The sequence below is a fragment of the Natator depressus genome, chromosome 11, assembly GCF_965152275.1.
Source record: "Natator depressus isolate rNatDep1 chromosome 11, rNatDep2.hap1, whole genome shotgun sequence".
Classification (NCBI taxonomy): domain Eukaryota; kingdom Metazoa; phylum Chordata; order Testudines; family Cheloniidae; genus Natator; species Natator depressus.
In genome coordinates, this window is record NC_134244.1 from 35,904,835 (window position 1) to 35,921,812 (window position 16,978).

Below are 16,978 nucleotides of genomic sequence, written 5' to 3' on the forward strand. Positions count from 1 at the left end.
ACATCCAAATTTTGCTTTTCGTTATAGTGGCAGAGTTGCAATGGTGCACACCGAAACTAGAAACTGGACCTCAGGGTCTAAAGTTAAATTCTTTTTAGCCATTTGGCCTTTTTAGTTTGTGATATAGCTGTATTGAAATTGATTGTATCAATTTGGATATAACATCACCATTTTCATCACAGATCATCTCATTTACCTATTGGTATCCATGCAACTCTTACATAAGTAAGTTGGGTTAAAAATGAGAAATGAGGAAACTATTGTTTCAGTTATTTTAAATATTTTTTCTGCAGGTATTTGGAAAAAGCTGTTTATTTTAAAAAAACAGGGTCTCTGTCTGCACCATCTTTCTACTCCCTCTTGTTCTACTCTTTGGTTCCTCAGTCCCTTTCAACCTGATTTCAGCAGCTGTTCAACGCATCCTGGCCAATTGTGAAATTTCAGACGTTTATTTTAAGAAGTTAAACTCAGAGCTGTTTATCACTCTCAGTTTAGCATTTTAAAAATACATAAATAAATAATAAAAGCTAAAAGTTCAAAGGGGCCTGGATGTAAGTGAAGCAAAATTATATAAATCCGTGAGGGGCGTGTGAAGTTCAAAAAATAAATCATATCTAAAAGCTCTTGATAGACTCTGTTGCTACATTTTGTAATCCTTCCCCCGTGGCCAGACTGCTTTCAACTTTTCATTTCTATTTAAAAACCTAAACTAAGAGCTGTTCCTCTTGTATCGTATTGCTAATTGAAGCATGACTTAAGGTGTTACTGGTAAATGTGAAATTTTAAAGATACCTATGTGTGCTGACCAGGATAATGATGCTTTAAACATTATGTAAGTATTTTTGTATCTTTCATATATTATATGAAAAGTAGGAGGGAAAGTGTCTGTATATCATAAGTCAAAGTAGACACCACTGAATCACAATAATTTCCTTAGTTTGCTATTCAGGAAAAAAACATTCTCTCTTTGTAACTTCCAGTCGAGCAGCCTGACTTTTGAACATAGTGTCACAGGGCACGTCTCCACTGCAGCAGGGTGCACTTCTCCCCTTTCAGCTACACAGACTCAATCTCGCACCGCTCAAACCTGCAGGCTAAAAATAGCATTATGATAGTTGTGGCACAGACTAGCCGCTCAGGTCCAAGCCCACCTGACCTCTGGGTCTCAGCTCAGATGCTGATGCTGCAGTGTCCGTACTGCCATTTTTTAGTGTGCTAGCTCAAGCAGAGCTAATACGAATCTGTTTACCTGGGCTGGGAAGCATGCTTCCAGCTACAGTGTAGATATATCCTAACAGTTAACTCTGATATGTTTATTGTAACCTGAGTGATTACATACTTTCTCAAACATAGAAATTCAGTATTTGATAAGGATATCCAAAGGTATGTTAACAAAGGTAAAATTTGTCTTTGATAATTAATTTGTTTGTATCTAGGGATGCATTGCATCACAAAGGGCAGCATATATGCTGTCCAGTATAAAATGTGGACTAAATGTAGTTCTTCGGAATACTGGTGTGCAGAGAAAGAAGTTATTGGATGCCTTGGAGGTATGCCTAGATTATAAATTGGCAGGCACAGTCTACAAGTTAGGGGACAGATGTCTTGCTCCCAACCTGACTTGCAGTATGCTGTCATCTGCAGTAACCAGGCTAATACCAAAATGTGCCCCACATATTAAACCACAAGTTAGTGTGTGGTAGTGGCCTGACTTGTGCCAGGGTGTTGTGCTGGATACAGATAGACTGCAGTGGTTCCCAAACTTGTTCCGCCGCTTGTGCAGGGAAAGCCCCTGGCAGGCTGGGCCAGTATCTTTACCTACCGCGTCTGCAGGTTCGGCTGATCGCGGCTCCCAGTGGCCGCGGTTCGCTGCTCCAGGCCAATGGGAGCTGCTGGAAGCAGCACGGGCCGAGGGACGTACTGGCTACCACTTCCAGCAGCTCCCTTTGGTCTGGAGCAGCGAACCGCGGCCACTGGGAGCTGCGATCGGCCTAACTGGCGGACGCGGCAGGTAAACAAACCATCCCGGCTCACCAGGGGCTTTCCCTGCACAAGCGGTGGAACAAGTTTGGGAACCACTGAGATAGAGTAATGCAACATTCTTTCGCACCCCTGTGTCATCTGCCTCATGCGAGAATAGGATTTAGCTGTCTACCTGCAAAATGGCTGTTACTGAAAGCTGCTATTTGTGTTACGGTATTTTAAACCATCCCATTTTTAGAGAGCCATTTCAGTGACTGCTTTTTTTAAGAATGTTGAACTTTTCTTGACCTGTTGAATTTAGTTGTATGGTTTGACATCTTAATTACTGCAGATGTTGCCTCATAAACAACCTTCTAATGTGTACTTAGTTTTATTAACATCCATATAGAATGCCACAATTAAAACGCAACATGAAAAAAACACAGACACACAGAGGGGTTGAGTAATCTTTACAATATTTAGAACTTTTCTCACACATAATTTTTTCTGTTGAACATATCAGTGTTAAAATTTCCCTATCTGCAGATAATACTGACTCATTGTAAGTTTCAGTTGGGTAATTGTTTTTATATAGTTGTTGATAGAGTAATCTTATCTGAGACATACAGGAACAGCATATTATGAAATATATCTTCTATGACATCAAGAGTGGAAGAGTAACAGAACTCTCAGTAGGACAAGACAACTTAAAATATGTTTGTTTTGTTTCAAATACCAACTGCTATTGGTGCTGTTCATTATTTTGGTAAGCAGACTGTAAATCTGCCTACCTTAACTCATGTGATTATAATTACAGCTCTTTACAAGAAGCATACCAGATTTTCTGTGAGACAAGACTAGTAAGACCCAATTTACCATCCATAAAATTCAAATACTTACCCTACATCAATAAAGACTGATAGCTAATATTCCTGGTAATTAATTGTCATACTATATTGTGTTTCTGCTTGATCATTTTGTTCTCTTATCATCCTGGTTATCCCTAATCTTCCATTTTGAGTTATCTAACAGTCTTTAAAATATTTACAGAATAAATCTCATGTAACTTCAGTGATAAGAACTTATTCATTCTTGCAATGACCTCCTTCTGGATTAACAGATTTCACAATGGATGAGTTTCTAAACTCTTTACTTTCCTTTTACAAAAATGAACAATAGATTTTTCAAACTTCGATTTATCTTTTTAACCAATTCATAATTTTTGTTTGCTCTGCTATTGCTGCAGCATTTTTGCTATAAATGCTGCCCAGGTTGGAATGATGCAAGTAAAATCTTAATGTAATTCCACAGTGTACAAAGAGAGTATTTTTCTTGATTTTAAAGTTATTTATTTATTGTATCATTAAGAGGTAATTTTTATGCTGTGGTGTAAATTTATGTACTTGGAATATACTTTGACGTTTATCTTATTTATGGCTTTTACTGAAATTGATAATTGGTATTCACAGTAAGCCAAACTCTATGGCCCTTACTTGAGAACTATAGAATCTGGCCCTTTACTCGTCAGTTTTACCATTATAGAGGCAGTATTTCACAATAGCTAAACTGCTGTGTCAAAAATGCATTTTCTGTAATTTTGCATATATTACACTAGAATACTAATTGAATTCATGTAATTATTAAATTCTGTTACTTTAATTATTTGTGTTGCACAATATCTATTTCCAGCAAATTTGATATATGTATCTTCATAAAGAATACACTGGGTGATTTCTGACCACATATCTGGGGATAGGATTCCCACTGACTCCCCTGTGAAGGTCATGGATGGACAGAAGGCCAGAATTTAGTCTTATATGCATAGGCTTGGATTTTCAAAGAAGCCTAAAGGAGCTAGGCACCCATATTCCATTGAAATAACATGCACAATACACTCTGAAATAATTTTTCACACTTGCAGGACTTCCTCTAAGCCTTGTCCATAAGGTATAGGTCATGGAAATCAAAGAAGTTAAATCCATGTCAAATCCTCATCACTGTAAACCTTTCCATATGTTGTTTGCTAAGCATTAAGGCCAGTGGACAGAGAACTCCTGAAAATGTCAGCACTGCTAGAGGTGACAAGGAGAGGAGTTCAGAGATTATCCTGATCCAGCTATTTCTGTACCACTCAAGTGAGCCTGAGCTGCAGTTAACATTGTGTATTTTTGATATTGAGAAGAAAATTGTGTCTTCCATTATGACTGGGCAAGTTTAGATGAGTGAAAATCAGCTAAGTAATTTTTTTATGTCCCATAGGGTACATTCATATTGTGCATGTGAAAAGACTCTGTCCACTTCTTTGAGATACTAAGCTATCTGTAGGGTTTGGAAATAGAAGAAAGACTTGTAGAAAGAGAAAAGATCCTGAATTTATAGGAGAACATTTATCCGTATATCCCTAAGAATACAGTAAGTCTTCCTTTGGGAACACACAAGAGAACAGGTTTAGGTAAAAATAAGACAAACTGACCATTACACCTCTTTGTACAATTTGAAAATTGTAAGAAAAAAGTGATATATTTTTAGTGTTGCAGATTTCAATATCCTTGTCCAGTTTAGTAGCAGACATTTCAGATACCACTAATTTATTTTAAATTAGTAGAACTAGTCACTCTGGGTTCCATCCTGACCCTAAACTGCTCACAGAATTTCCATTAGCTTCCCAGATTCTACAGACCTGTTCCAAATGGTCACTTCCCCCCACAGTCAGCGCAAAGCACCTACTTGGCAGGCTCTAGGACCATCCACTGTATCATATACACTGGGCTATTTCTGACTGATATATCTGCCCAGGATGGGTTACAGCACTTACACATTTACCTTTAAAGTTTTCTGAGTGAAGAGTTGTCTGCATCCCCCTTTCCTACAACAATACTTGAAAATGCTACTGCACCACCGAACTTAAAATTCCTGAATATTTGAATCTGTAATCATTATTACAATTTTCCCCACAATACAGCCAGTGTCCTATGAGATTTTGAAATATTTTATTTTGTAGCATTTAATCATGGACACTAGTCTCTCTGCTATGTAGTTTGGAGGTTCCTGCATTTTTTTTTTAAGTTTGCAGCTCATCAACTAACAAAGGCCCAGTCCTGCATATTGGCTGTACACTCAAAATTTGCACTGGTTAGACTGGTGTCTATCCTCTGGGCAGTAGCAAACTCCGGCATGTTAGATGCTAACTTGCTTAGCACTTTCAGACACCATTCAAATAAGGGATCTTTGTAAATCATGCATATTGCAGAAAGATTAGGTAATCTTGATTTAAGGAAACCAAGATTTCCTGAAAAGCAAAAATTCTAATACATTTATGTTTTCCTAGTGTATTTTCTTTATGCAGCATTGTTAAATATTTTGCTGGAAATAGTTTTGCTAGAAATGGAGGATTTATTTGTAAACAAGACCATATAAAATTAAATCAAAAGTAATACATCTGCTAATATAATCAAAGCGTCAAATATTATTCACCTCATACTAGTCACCCATTTGACTTCAACTGGATTACTTAAATAAAGTGATCAAATTTTGGCCCAAAGTCTGGGCATCCTAGATGGGTCAATTGTAACAGTTTTAATTGTGGGAATCAATCAATTTCATATAATTACAGTAAACAATTTGATTTCATCAATATAAGAGCTACGCTTAAAGGATTATAAATCTGACACGCCTCTTAAACTACACTGGTATAAATCTATTGAAATCAGTGGAATTACAACATCGTAAAACTAGAATATGTGAGAAGCAAATCAGTTCTCTTTAAGCCTGAAGAATGTACTGTATTTTGTGTTCAGTATTAAAATATTTTATAAGCTTATGTCTGCTTTCTGTATTCACAAATTAAGATGAACAGGAGATAAAATGGTTTTCTTTTCATTAACTTTCTTTCCAAGCACTAAAAAAAGGTGAAGCTCCATAATAATAGAACATTCTTCCTTGGAATAATGCCTCTAACCTAAGCTTCAAAAGTGTCAGCAAAGTAGAGAAGGTGTCTTTAATGCTGCAATGCAGCAACCATCTGTCTAACATTAACACCACATGAGTATGTACTCTCAATCTGCTTACATCATTCCTTTTATAAAATTAGCTATTTATCAATGCAGCCATTTTACTGATGTTATACACTACATGGTAATAACATTGTAAGAAGTCATAGAACGCTGTGATAAAAACTACTTTTATTTAGTATGGTACTCACATTTGTCCGTTGATAACCATATGATATCCTAGCCTAAAAGAACAAAGTTGAAGATTTGGATTACATCACTGACTTTGGTTCATTGACACAATATTCTTATTACAATTTTCTCTGAAAAGTGTTTGATTTCATTTCAGCTATCCTAAAAGTATGAATATCTCTGCTTACTTATGTATTAACTGGACATGTATGTGTACTGTACCAGAGTAACAAGTAGTTTCAAAATGCACAATAGACTATATAAGTGCATTGGCAAAAGAGAATGCAAAATAATGGCTATTGCTCTAAAAGTAATGTGCTGTTCTTTTGAAAATCTAAAAACTTTAAAAGTACATATAAACAACTGGTAATATATGTTTTCATGTCAATGAGATGAAAAAGTTTAAATATCAACTTTTAGATTTGACAGATTTGATAGAATGCCATCTACATTAGACATGAAAATACTGCTATGCATCTTTCTATTGGTTTGGTCATAATGTTGGGAAAACGATATGCTATCCACAGTATAATTCAGTGATACTCAGACCTCAGTGGTTCCAGAGCCAAATTAGCGATCAATTTATTAAAAAGAGCCACAGTAATGTGAATTCATTGTTTCATTTACTGTAGTGCTATATACCAGATATACTTGATCATAAGTATGGTTCGTTTATAAGACGACCCCCCCAAGATGGATAAGTCAAAATGGAAAATTTTTATGACTCATTGATAAGCTGACGCTATAATTCAGGGGTCAGCAAACTTTGGCTCGCAGGCCATCAGGATAAGCTGCTGGCAGCCTGAGATGGTTTGTTTACCTCAAGTGTCCGCAGGCACTGAGGTAAATCTAAGTAAACAAAGTGTCCCGGCGTGCCAGCTGCTTACCCTGACGGGCCCGGACAGCAACTGTTGGGGAAATGTTTTGGGGGGGAGAAGCTAGGGGTCAGGGGAGTAACCCCTGTGACCACCCCCCACATGACTACACCCCTAGCCTGGGACCCCCACACTCTCTTAGCTGGGGAGGGCCAGGGGAAGATATCTCTGGCCTGGCCGGAGCTGCTCCACTGAGCCTGATGGTGCGGCTGCAGCATGCTCTGGCAGGCCAGACCGGGTGGCGGCGCCGCAGCCTGCCAGCCCTGGAGCTGCAGTTGCTTTGGAGGCTGGGGGGAGAGCAGCGTGGCCAGAAGCAGAGAGACTCTGGCCCCGCCTCTTCCCTTCTGGCTCTGCTGGCTATGCTGACTCTCCTTGCCCCCTCTGTTTGGGGGAGGGGCTGTGTCTGACCTCTCCCCCTCTCTATACCTGTTCATAAGCCAACCCCCTTCTCTGATGCTTCCCTTTTTTACTAAAAAAATTTGGCTTATGAACGAGTATATATGATATTCATATTTAAACAGTATGATGGGGAAATATTTAGTTTTTATATATATGATATATCTATATATTATTCTCACAGCAAAATGACTGACTCAGTTTTATTATTTTATCAACTACAGTTAGTAGGTTAATAATATAGTAAAAACATTCTGATTGGTTGATAACTTAAACTGGTTAATATTTAAATCACAGTGTTATAATATGTGCTGCAAAAAGCTGCAAGAGACACATTAAAAAGCCACTTGTGGCTCGGGAGCCTCAGTCTGAGTATCACAGGTATAATCTACAATACAGTAACATGATTGGTATAACCTAATAGCACAATGTACAGACGGCACCTAATTTTAACCGTACTGAAATTTCATTTCAAAATTCTCATATGTGGTGCAGAAAATAGCCAAATTATTCTGGTGACTCCCTGTATGAAGGCATTAGAATACTTTCACTAGGAAAAAAATCCATGTGATCTCATTTCTAATCTTGTGACCTTGCCTGTAGTAAAGCAATTTGTCATTACATATGTAATATGCTTTTAACTTAAGAGCTCTAAAATACATGCAGAGTATTTTGTTATGCATTACAAATATTAATTTTCTGTTTAAAATAAACGTATTGGTTAAAAAACAGTTATGTGGGCTTTTATTTACAGAAGCTAAATGCATCCAGCTCATCTGAAGGTAGTACAGTTGATATTGGACTTCCTCAAGAAGGAGAACAGCCAGAGATAGAACCTGAAGAAGCTCTTGAACCAGAAGCCTGTTTTACAGAAGGTGAGTGATGCAAATTGTTGTCTAGTGGAGTGTTTTGCTTCCATAAACTATTCCCCACCAACAGTACTAGTAACTAGCAAGAGGGGCTATTGATTATGCTCCCAGTTCCCTTTTGCATTAGTATCCCCTTCAGAGGTGTTGCAGCAGGCATACAGCTCTGCAGGTTCCAATGGTGCCTAATAGGTGGTATTAAAATATGTTACACAAATCTTATTTTTCCTGCAAAAAGTGAGACTAATGTGCTGAAGAATTCAGGGGGACACTTGTTTACAAACATCCCTTAGAATAACTCTAGAGTTAGTCAAATTGGTATCAGTTAATTAATGCTTCAGAATACATTGTTATCTTATTTCCGTGTCTCACAACTTAATATCACATTTACCAGGCTGTGTACGGAAGTTCAAGTGCTGTCAAGTCAGCACAGAAGATGGGAAAGGAAAAATATGGTGGAATCTTAGGAAAACCTGCTACAAGATAGTTGAACACAACTGGTTTGAGACCTTCATTGTCTTCATGATTCTCCTCAGCAGTGGTGCTCTGGTAATTGTAATGTGAAACAATTGAGATATATGTTAACATTAAGCTTTAGAACTGTGATTAATCATATAGATATCTTTAGCATAGTTTTTCTTCCACTGAAAAAGAATCCCAATTCTGAAATGTCATCGTATCTCCACAGAAGTTGTCTAAAGAAACATTTGGCATTTAAAGTAGTATATATAGAAGTTCTTGATGGCTATAAATGCAACAAGCATGGAGGATTGAATATCAGTTGTATATTGAAATAGGAACCTAGATATGTGAGCCACGCATCAAAATATCTTCACTTACTCTTTATCTGCTAATGACTTTTTTCTTTATTTTCCTTAAACAGAAATAGAATATGAATTGTTAGTTTCCTTCTGCTTCTGTAATATATAAATGAACTACAACTGACCCAGGATGCACCATCAGCAGGTTGAAATATCATATGGAGGTCTCAGGTGCAGAAGTGATTCATTCAAATGTTTAGTTTCCAGGCTGGAATGAAAGCAGGTGTATTGCATAAACGCTTCAATAGTTAATGCTCCATACTAAGTATAGAATATACTGTACTACCTACAATTGTGCTTAAATGCATTTATTACTGGCAGGTTTGTTGCACAGGTTCCCTGACAAATGTGGACAGAGTTTTGCCTGAGAGCTGTTATAAAATCATGCTGAAGACTGCTTTGCTAGTTAATCTATATAGCTTGGTTTCATTGGTGTGGTTATCAGAAAAGCCCTGTCCACAATAGTCAGGACTAGATCTTGCTTGCAGCAACTATGTTGACACATAGTTATAGCTAGCAGAGTTCAGATCCCAATGTCAACAGGTTATTATTATCTAGGGGAAAAGGAAAAGGAGTTTGAGATTCAAAGACTTCTACTGGAGTGAGCTTTCTGGATCATCATTCATCTTAGCTGAATGAGATAATAGAGACCTTCACGGATACCAAATGTGTATCTGTACTCCGATCCACAAAAATTCTCTGTGGATATCCGCTATTCGCGGATGTGGATCTCTGCGGATATAAAGCGGATATCCATGGATTTGCAGGGCTCTAACTAACAGCTCCACAGGTCACCGTGCACCAGTGATGCAAGGCTGTGCCAACCCCCCGACGCCTAACCACCCCCCACTTCTCCACAGAGACCTCCTGCCCCGCCGCCCACTCTGCTCCCACCGTACCTCTTTTCCCGCTCCAGCCAGGGAAGCTACAATCCTGGGACCTCGTGTGCAGCACTGCTCTCCAGTGTGGGGCTCAGACACCCTTACACAGCCACGACAGCTCTAATGCACTTGGCTCACCGTAGGAGCATATGTTTGCACCGCCTTCTGGGAGTTGTAGTTTACCTTCTCTGCCCGAGCAGAGTGCCCAACAAGCTATAGCCACATATTACAGCCCGCTGCTGCATAATTCAGAGAGACGAGCTGGAGCCTGAGGGCTGGGTGACAGCTGCTCCATTTGGGAGAGAGTATGCTGCAGAGCCCTGTGTGGATACAAAATTTGTATCCTCATCCAAGCCACAATCCGGAGAAATGGTCCACGGATTTGCAGGGCTCTAATAATAGGCATGAAAGGAAGGAATGTGTTATAAAAAGTGAAGAAGAAATGGTGCCTCCTGTTCTAACTGGGAAGAGAAAGTATGTGTGGATAGTGGGGAAACTATGGTCTGTTATATGCATACCACCTTACAAAAAAAAGCATACTGGATATTTTTCTCAGCTCCTTTGACTTACATAGCAAATTGTTAAGTCATATAAGCACTTCATATACAAATATTTTGTTCACAGGCTTTTGAAGACATATACATTGAACAGCGCAAGACTATCAAGACCATGCTGGAATATGCTGATAAGGTCTTCACTTACATCTTCATTCTGGAAATGCTTCTAAAATGGGTGGCTTATGGTTTTCAAACCTATTTCACTAATGCCTGGTGCTGGCTGGACTTCCTGATTGTTGATGTATGTATTCTCTTTTATATACTGTGTTACAAGTCCATCATGCTCCCTAATTCACAATATTATATCTCGCTTATCTTGTGTAATTGATTTTTAAGCCAAACTCTCAATTTATTCCAGTGTGAAGCGCTGTTTAAAAACTTTCAGCACAATATGGCCCCAGTAGTTCCAATTTTGAAGGCAAAAATTACTGAAAGTCAACAGTAGCTTTGAACATTTTGCTGATATTCTTTGGACATTTTATTATGTTATTAATGTACATTTATACTTTTTTTTCTTCCTTTTTTCACTTTGAAAGAATGTCATTTATCATCGTGATTTTTATAATGTATGGATTTTTAATATTTGTTAACATGTTTCTTTGGGGGGGCTTTTTTTTAATACTCTAACCACAGTTGTGATAAATTCTCTACTCCTTAATTAGTATAATCTCAAAGTAAAACACAGTCCCCTGCTTTTTCCTGCAGCAGCAGCATACCCGGGCCAGAAAAAGTCTCTTAGGGGTTGTGGGAGAATTCCCCGGGTACTATATAGGACCTATATGTGTCCTAGGTGTCACAACTCGGGCTGTCAAACGATTAAAAAAATTAATTGTGATTAATCACAGTTTTAATTGCACTGTTAAACAATAATAGAATATCATTTATTTAAATATTGATTCTGTTGCACAGCTTATCTCCTCATTCATTAGTAATGGGCTAATCCCCCCACCCATGGAACTCAAAGGCAGTCCAGTGTTGCTGGAGGCTTCAGGACTAAGCTCTGCCCTTCAGCTCAGCTCACCAGATTTTCTGCCTCTGACCGTGGAAAAAGTTGGCAGTTCAGTTTCTCCCGACCATTTTGTTTTAAAACCTTTATTTTACTTTTTTTTGTGCAGCTGCAACTTAGAATCTTCCTCCTCCTTCTCCTCGACCCCCGGATCATGTAAATAACAACATTGGTGGACCTGACACTGCAGTGCCTCCCTGATGAAGTCCTCTGCACCCACTTAGTTATGGCAGAGCTGTCCTGCAAACACCTGGCTTAAATCTAAGTGGTGTTCCTTATGTGAAGCAACACTTACAGAATCTAGAGAGGGTGAACTATGCCCTGCATGTTCCCAACCAGCCAGTGCCTTCTTGCACTGCCAGGGTACGGGGCTCAGAGTTGGTCCCACATGTCACATCCCCACCCTTCCCTGAGGAGTTGCAGCTCCAATACAGAAAAGCTCAATCAGGTATTTCTGAGCTTTTGGGGAAAGTGTCTAAGGATAGGGAGGAAGCTATCCAGCACACTCAGAGGGTAAGTCCTGGAACAGAACTGAACTGGAGGAGGAAAAAAAACCCTGAAAGAATCCAGAGGCGCCCGCCCCTTCCCCCCGAGATACTGAAGTGCGGCCTCAGTTCCCTGGGGAAAGAAGCAGGGCACCTATACAGCTTCCCCTCCTCCTACTATGAATTGGGGGATTCTCTTTAAACTCAGGGGTAAGTCCTACAAACGTCTAAGACTCTGGGTCCCAGAAAGGCAAAGGGAAGTATGTCCTTTGCATACTTCCCCTGAGAGAGTGTTTGCTGGGGCTTTTCTCCTGTACAGTGTCTTTTTCACAGTGTTCTGTCATGCTCACCGTCCCTCCTGCACCCTGCAGCATATCCAGGCATGTGGAGAATCCTAGTCCTTGTGTTCAGGCTGTAGTCTAATAGAAGATGTGCCTGTCTGGCTTTCAGCCCAAGGGCCTTCTGCCAGGAAAAGGGGCTCAGATTTCAGGCAGCAGCGGAATGGGAATTATGCCTTCTGATCATCAGCTATAAACCCTGCTCCGCCAACGAAAGAGGCTCAGACTCTTTCGCTTCATCCCTCCCTTGCTCCACAGGCTGGCTCCACATTTAAGCCTTAGGAGCACTTGTTCCAGACACATGAAGATTCCACTCCCCACAAATCTGCACCTTCATGGGATTACAGTAGAGTAAGGGAGAAATCCTTTCCACATTCAAAGAGATCCTGATCTACTGTGTAAAGCCTCAAGTGGTAGTAGGTTGCTTCTACAGTACTTACTTGGATGCTAGCCAGCCTTTGGGAACAAACTGGCAGCCTTTCTTGTTCCCAGGATATCTAGCCAGCTACTTTCACAATTGAGACCAGTCACCTCCCTCTGTTGTGTGGTCCCTATGCCAGGATGAATAGTGTACTACCTCCCCCTGTAATCAGCCAGAGGAAGAAATACCACAGATGCATCAACAAAAAATCCTTCAGGACTTTGTGAGGAGAGGGTGTCAGTCAGCGGTTTGCAAGGAACTCAATATTAATAAAATAACTTCCTTTTTATTAGATGCATGTTTTCCTGTCACTGTCTCCTTTGAGGGCATCATAAGATTCAGATGAGGATATCTAATTAAACAGAGGTTAAACTAAAATGTTTATATAAAAACAAAGACATTTCATAAATTTGGGGACCTTAAGGTTGGTACAGCAGTAGCTCCACCAATGAAAGACAGAGTCACACCTTTGGAAGGGGACTTCCTTCTAAAAGACCCCATAGACTATATGAGTGATGACACACTGCACAGCAATTTCAAAGCCTCAGCTAAAGCCATTCAGACCAAAGTCTTTTTATTTTTATTTTATTTAGTAAAGAAAACCTATTTTGTGGCAAACAAGTGGCTCATTGTCTAGAAGTATGATACTTGCTCGGAGCGAGACATTTCTGGTTCTCTCTTGGTCAAACCCTTGATGTGATTTGTGACAATGAATAGATTCTGACTTGGTAGCTACAAGACAGCCATGTTATACCCATAAATAGCCATCGTTTATCCTAAATGGATATCTGTTCATTCAAACTTTTTGCAAGGAGCTATCTGGCTAAACATTAGAGAAAGTAGTAGCTGAGATTGCAAAGAAGCCTCAACCACAGTTCTCAGTGGCTGTAGTTCTCACAGCAAGGCAAAGGTTGCACATAACCACGCATAGACAACATGCTAATCAGTATGAACAGAGAAACAGACCCATTCATAAATGAACAGCTGCTGGAAAGGATTCATAGCCACCAGTTCTTGAAAACCAAGAAGAGTTTTTGATCCTAATGCAGAGAATTGCTCTCCAAGATACCAAAAGAGACATGGGTATGGTAATAATTTTACCATAATGGTGAAGATTAGCAAAGATCTAAAATTACATTGCATCAATCATTTCCGGAGGGATAAGTTCTCTCCAATGGCTAGGATTATTGGTGCCATGCTTCAGCTTCATCCCTTGAGTGAGTTTCTCAAAATGTACCTGCTGAAATTCCTTCCGAGGACATAGGATCGTGCACTTGATACAGTGCAAAATTAGGTGTCATTCTCAGACTGCATTTCAATGTCCCTTTGTTGCCAGATAAGGACAAACAAAATGCTGAAAGCCAAGCCAACTTTCACTCTAGAACTTAGCATACTCAATATGGAGAAATTTCCAATGTTTTGTAGTACACATGCTTTTGGCTAACTTCAACACCTCTATTGAGTGTCTTCAAAAAAAGAAAAAAAACCCCACACATGACCATATGGGCTCAGAACAGTGGTCCACCAAGTTCAGTCTGTGACAGTGACCAGTACTAACTACATCAGTAGAAGATGCAAGAAACCACATAGTGGGCAATTATCGTACTTGCAGAGGAAGCCTCCTCTTACCTCTCATGACAGATTGGCTTATGATTGAGGCATGCATGTTTATATCACTTCCAAAACCAGAGAGTAACCAGAGGTCAAAGGTTCTCTGTGGCAATAGAAATAATGTCCTGGGTAGAAAAGAATCTGCTGCCTTTCAAGATAGTTCATGTAAAGGATACAGAAAAGAGGAAAAGAGAGAGTTGTGGTCCTCCTCCTAAACCTCCTCTAGCCAAGAAGGTACTTTGTAATTGATAGATAGCTACATTGTACATGCAAGAAACACACTGCTTTTGTTAAAAGGAAAATGCTATTCATGTAGGTCCACAAACCTTTCTGATCAAGATAAATTCCTCTTTTCACAATTCCTGAGAAATAGTTCTCCCATCATTTTTTCCTAATCCTTGGAAGGTTGTGGCAAGAATGGGCTCTCAAGCTAGATCGCTAAAGATACATCTGAAGCATATGGAATACATACGCCTATTGTATCCTGTTAATCTCCTTCTATCTGAAATGCCAAGGCCTTAGGGCCTCAATGTTCCTACAGGCAAGATGTAAATATCTGGCACTAGTTGGCATGCTAGGCATCTGAGAAACTATTTACAGAAATCTCGGGGGCAGGGTGGGGGGCAAGGAAGTATATGAGCCTCATCTGAGGAAGATTTGCAAAGTAATTTTCCATTCCTTCACACAGGCATTGTTTCGTATGAGGGTGCTACTTGGTTGGTTCCCACATAACTCCTTAGTTTATAAAGCTCTTGCTTTATATGGCAGTAACTTCCTTTCCTGCCTGTTGTTCTACTATAATAGTTCTTTCCCTTCCTACTTCTGGGATTCATTGCTCACTACTTCCAATTAGTAATGAATGAAGAGAAAAGCTGTGTAACGGAATGAGAAATGTTTTACCTGATGAATTTATGTCTGTTAGCCATTTGTCCCTGAATTCAACCCACCTTGGTAGACTGGTAAATGATTGGAATATAAATTGAAATTGTTCTCTAAAAGGAGTCTTAGACTTATATTTTCTTAAGGTCAATTTAATATGTCATATCAAGTTTGTCTTAATGCTAATAATTGGTTACTGGAATGTTTCTTTGTCTGTGGAAGAACTCTTCTGGTGACCAAAGCTGAAGGACAAAATTTAGTTCTGTAGCCTCCAGCAGCTACATCGGACCATTTCCAAATTCCACAGATTGGGGGGGAGGGGAGGATTAGCCCATTAGTAATGAATTCAGAGAGAAGTTGCTAACAGAAAATTATCAGATAAGAAAGTTCTCATTTGTCAGTCTTCAACAATGCCAAAAATTCTGAACAGCTCTGCTAGCAATGGCTCTTGAGTGAGACACTTTGGATACTAGAAAGTCACTATTGACTGTGGGCCAAATTAATCCTTGTCTATTGTGACTGTTTACACCATGTCTGTATTTGGTCCTTGAGAGTTTTTGGATTACTGTCAAGATCTGTGGACTTTCTGAAAAGTCCTATCCTAAACTGGCAGTTCAAATTCAGATGCATTTTTGGAGGTTCTTTTTATCTGTATGACTTCATTTCCACTGAATATTGAGAATTATGTGTGAACTTATAAAGCATTTATATCCTTGTGCCAACAGGATTTCAATGACAGGTGTCATGTAACACACTACTGTTCTACTTTGGGTGACTTAAAAGATCTCTTCTAGGTTATAGAATGATTCCTGGAGAAAGAGATACAACCTTCGTTCTTCTTGGGAAGTTCATGGCACACACCATTCCTTGCGTATGTATAGGAGGATATACAAGATGAATGAGCATTATTGCTTTTCTGTTTTTATGTAGGTCTCTTTGGTTAGCTTAACAGCTAATGCCTTGGGCTACTCAGAACTTGGTGCGATTAAATCCCTTAGGACATTAAGAGCTTTGAGACCTCTAAGAGCCTTGTCACGATTTGAAGGGATGAGGGTAAGACAAAATGAAAGAACCTGAAATAATGCATGCCTAAAAATAAACCATGCATGCAGAATAGGGAATCACAAATCCATGCAGAAATGTTGCACTATTATCTTATGTCTTGCATATTTATCACTAACAGATAAGCAAAAGGCTTCAGTTGCTTATGTAAATTCATATGATATAACATACATTAATATGCTCATGTAGGTTATTTTACCTCCCACCTGATTTGGAATTTTCCTGTAGGTCTCTAGGACTTATCAACTGCATGGATGTATTGTGAATTCCTAAAACTATAGTACAGTACTAAGTTAAAGTTGAATTGATCCCATATAATTCCCACCCCATGTGTTGTAATGTGTTTTTGTTAGAAGTTTGGATCTTTGTGTTTTCATTACATAAATTTGCCCTAAGAACATAAGAACGACCATTCTGAGTCAGACCAATGGCTTATCTAACCCAGTATCCTGTCTTCTGACAGTGGCCAATGCCAAATGCTTCAGAGGGAATGAATGGAACAGACAATCATTGAGTGATCCATCCCCTGTCGTCCACTCCCAGCTTCTGGCAAACAGAGACTAGGGACACTCAGAGCATGGGTTTGCATCCCTGGGCATTTTAGTTAATAGTCATTGATGGGCACATCCTCCATGAA

The 16,978-nt window shown here is 39.3% G+C and overlaps 1 protein-coding gene across 5 annotated transcripts in view; it reads left to right on the top strand.

The window, feature by feature from the left end:
• Window positions 1-16,978, top strand: part of LOC141995930 (sodium channel protein type 2 subunit alpha) — a 124,718-nt gene that overhangs the window by 85,399 nt on the left and 22,341 nt on the right. For all 5 annotated transcript variants that reach the window (XM_074967468.1, XM_074967466.1, XM_074967469.1 and 2 more), the window contains 4 exons: window positions 8,169-8,289; window positions 8,675-8,829; window positions 10,607-10,780; window positions 16,210-16,332. In XM_074967468.1, coding sequence (XP_074823569.1) covers window positions 8,169-8,289; window positions 8,675-8,829; window positions 10,607-10,780; window positions 16,210-16,332 — 573 coding nt within the window. The remainder of the gene's footprint in view (window positions 1-8,168; window positions 8,290-8,674; window positions 8,830-10,606; window positions 10,781-16,209; window positions 16,333-16,978) is intronic.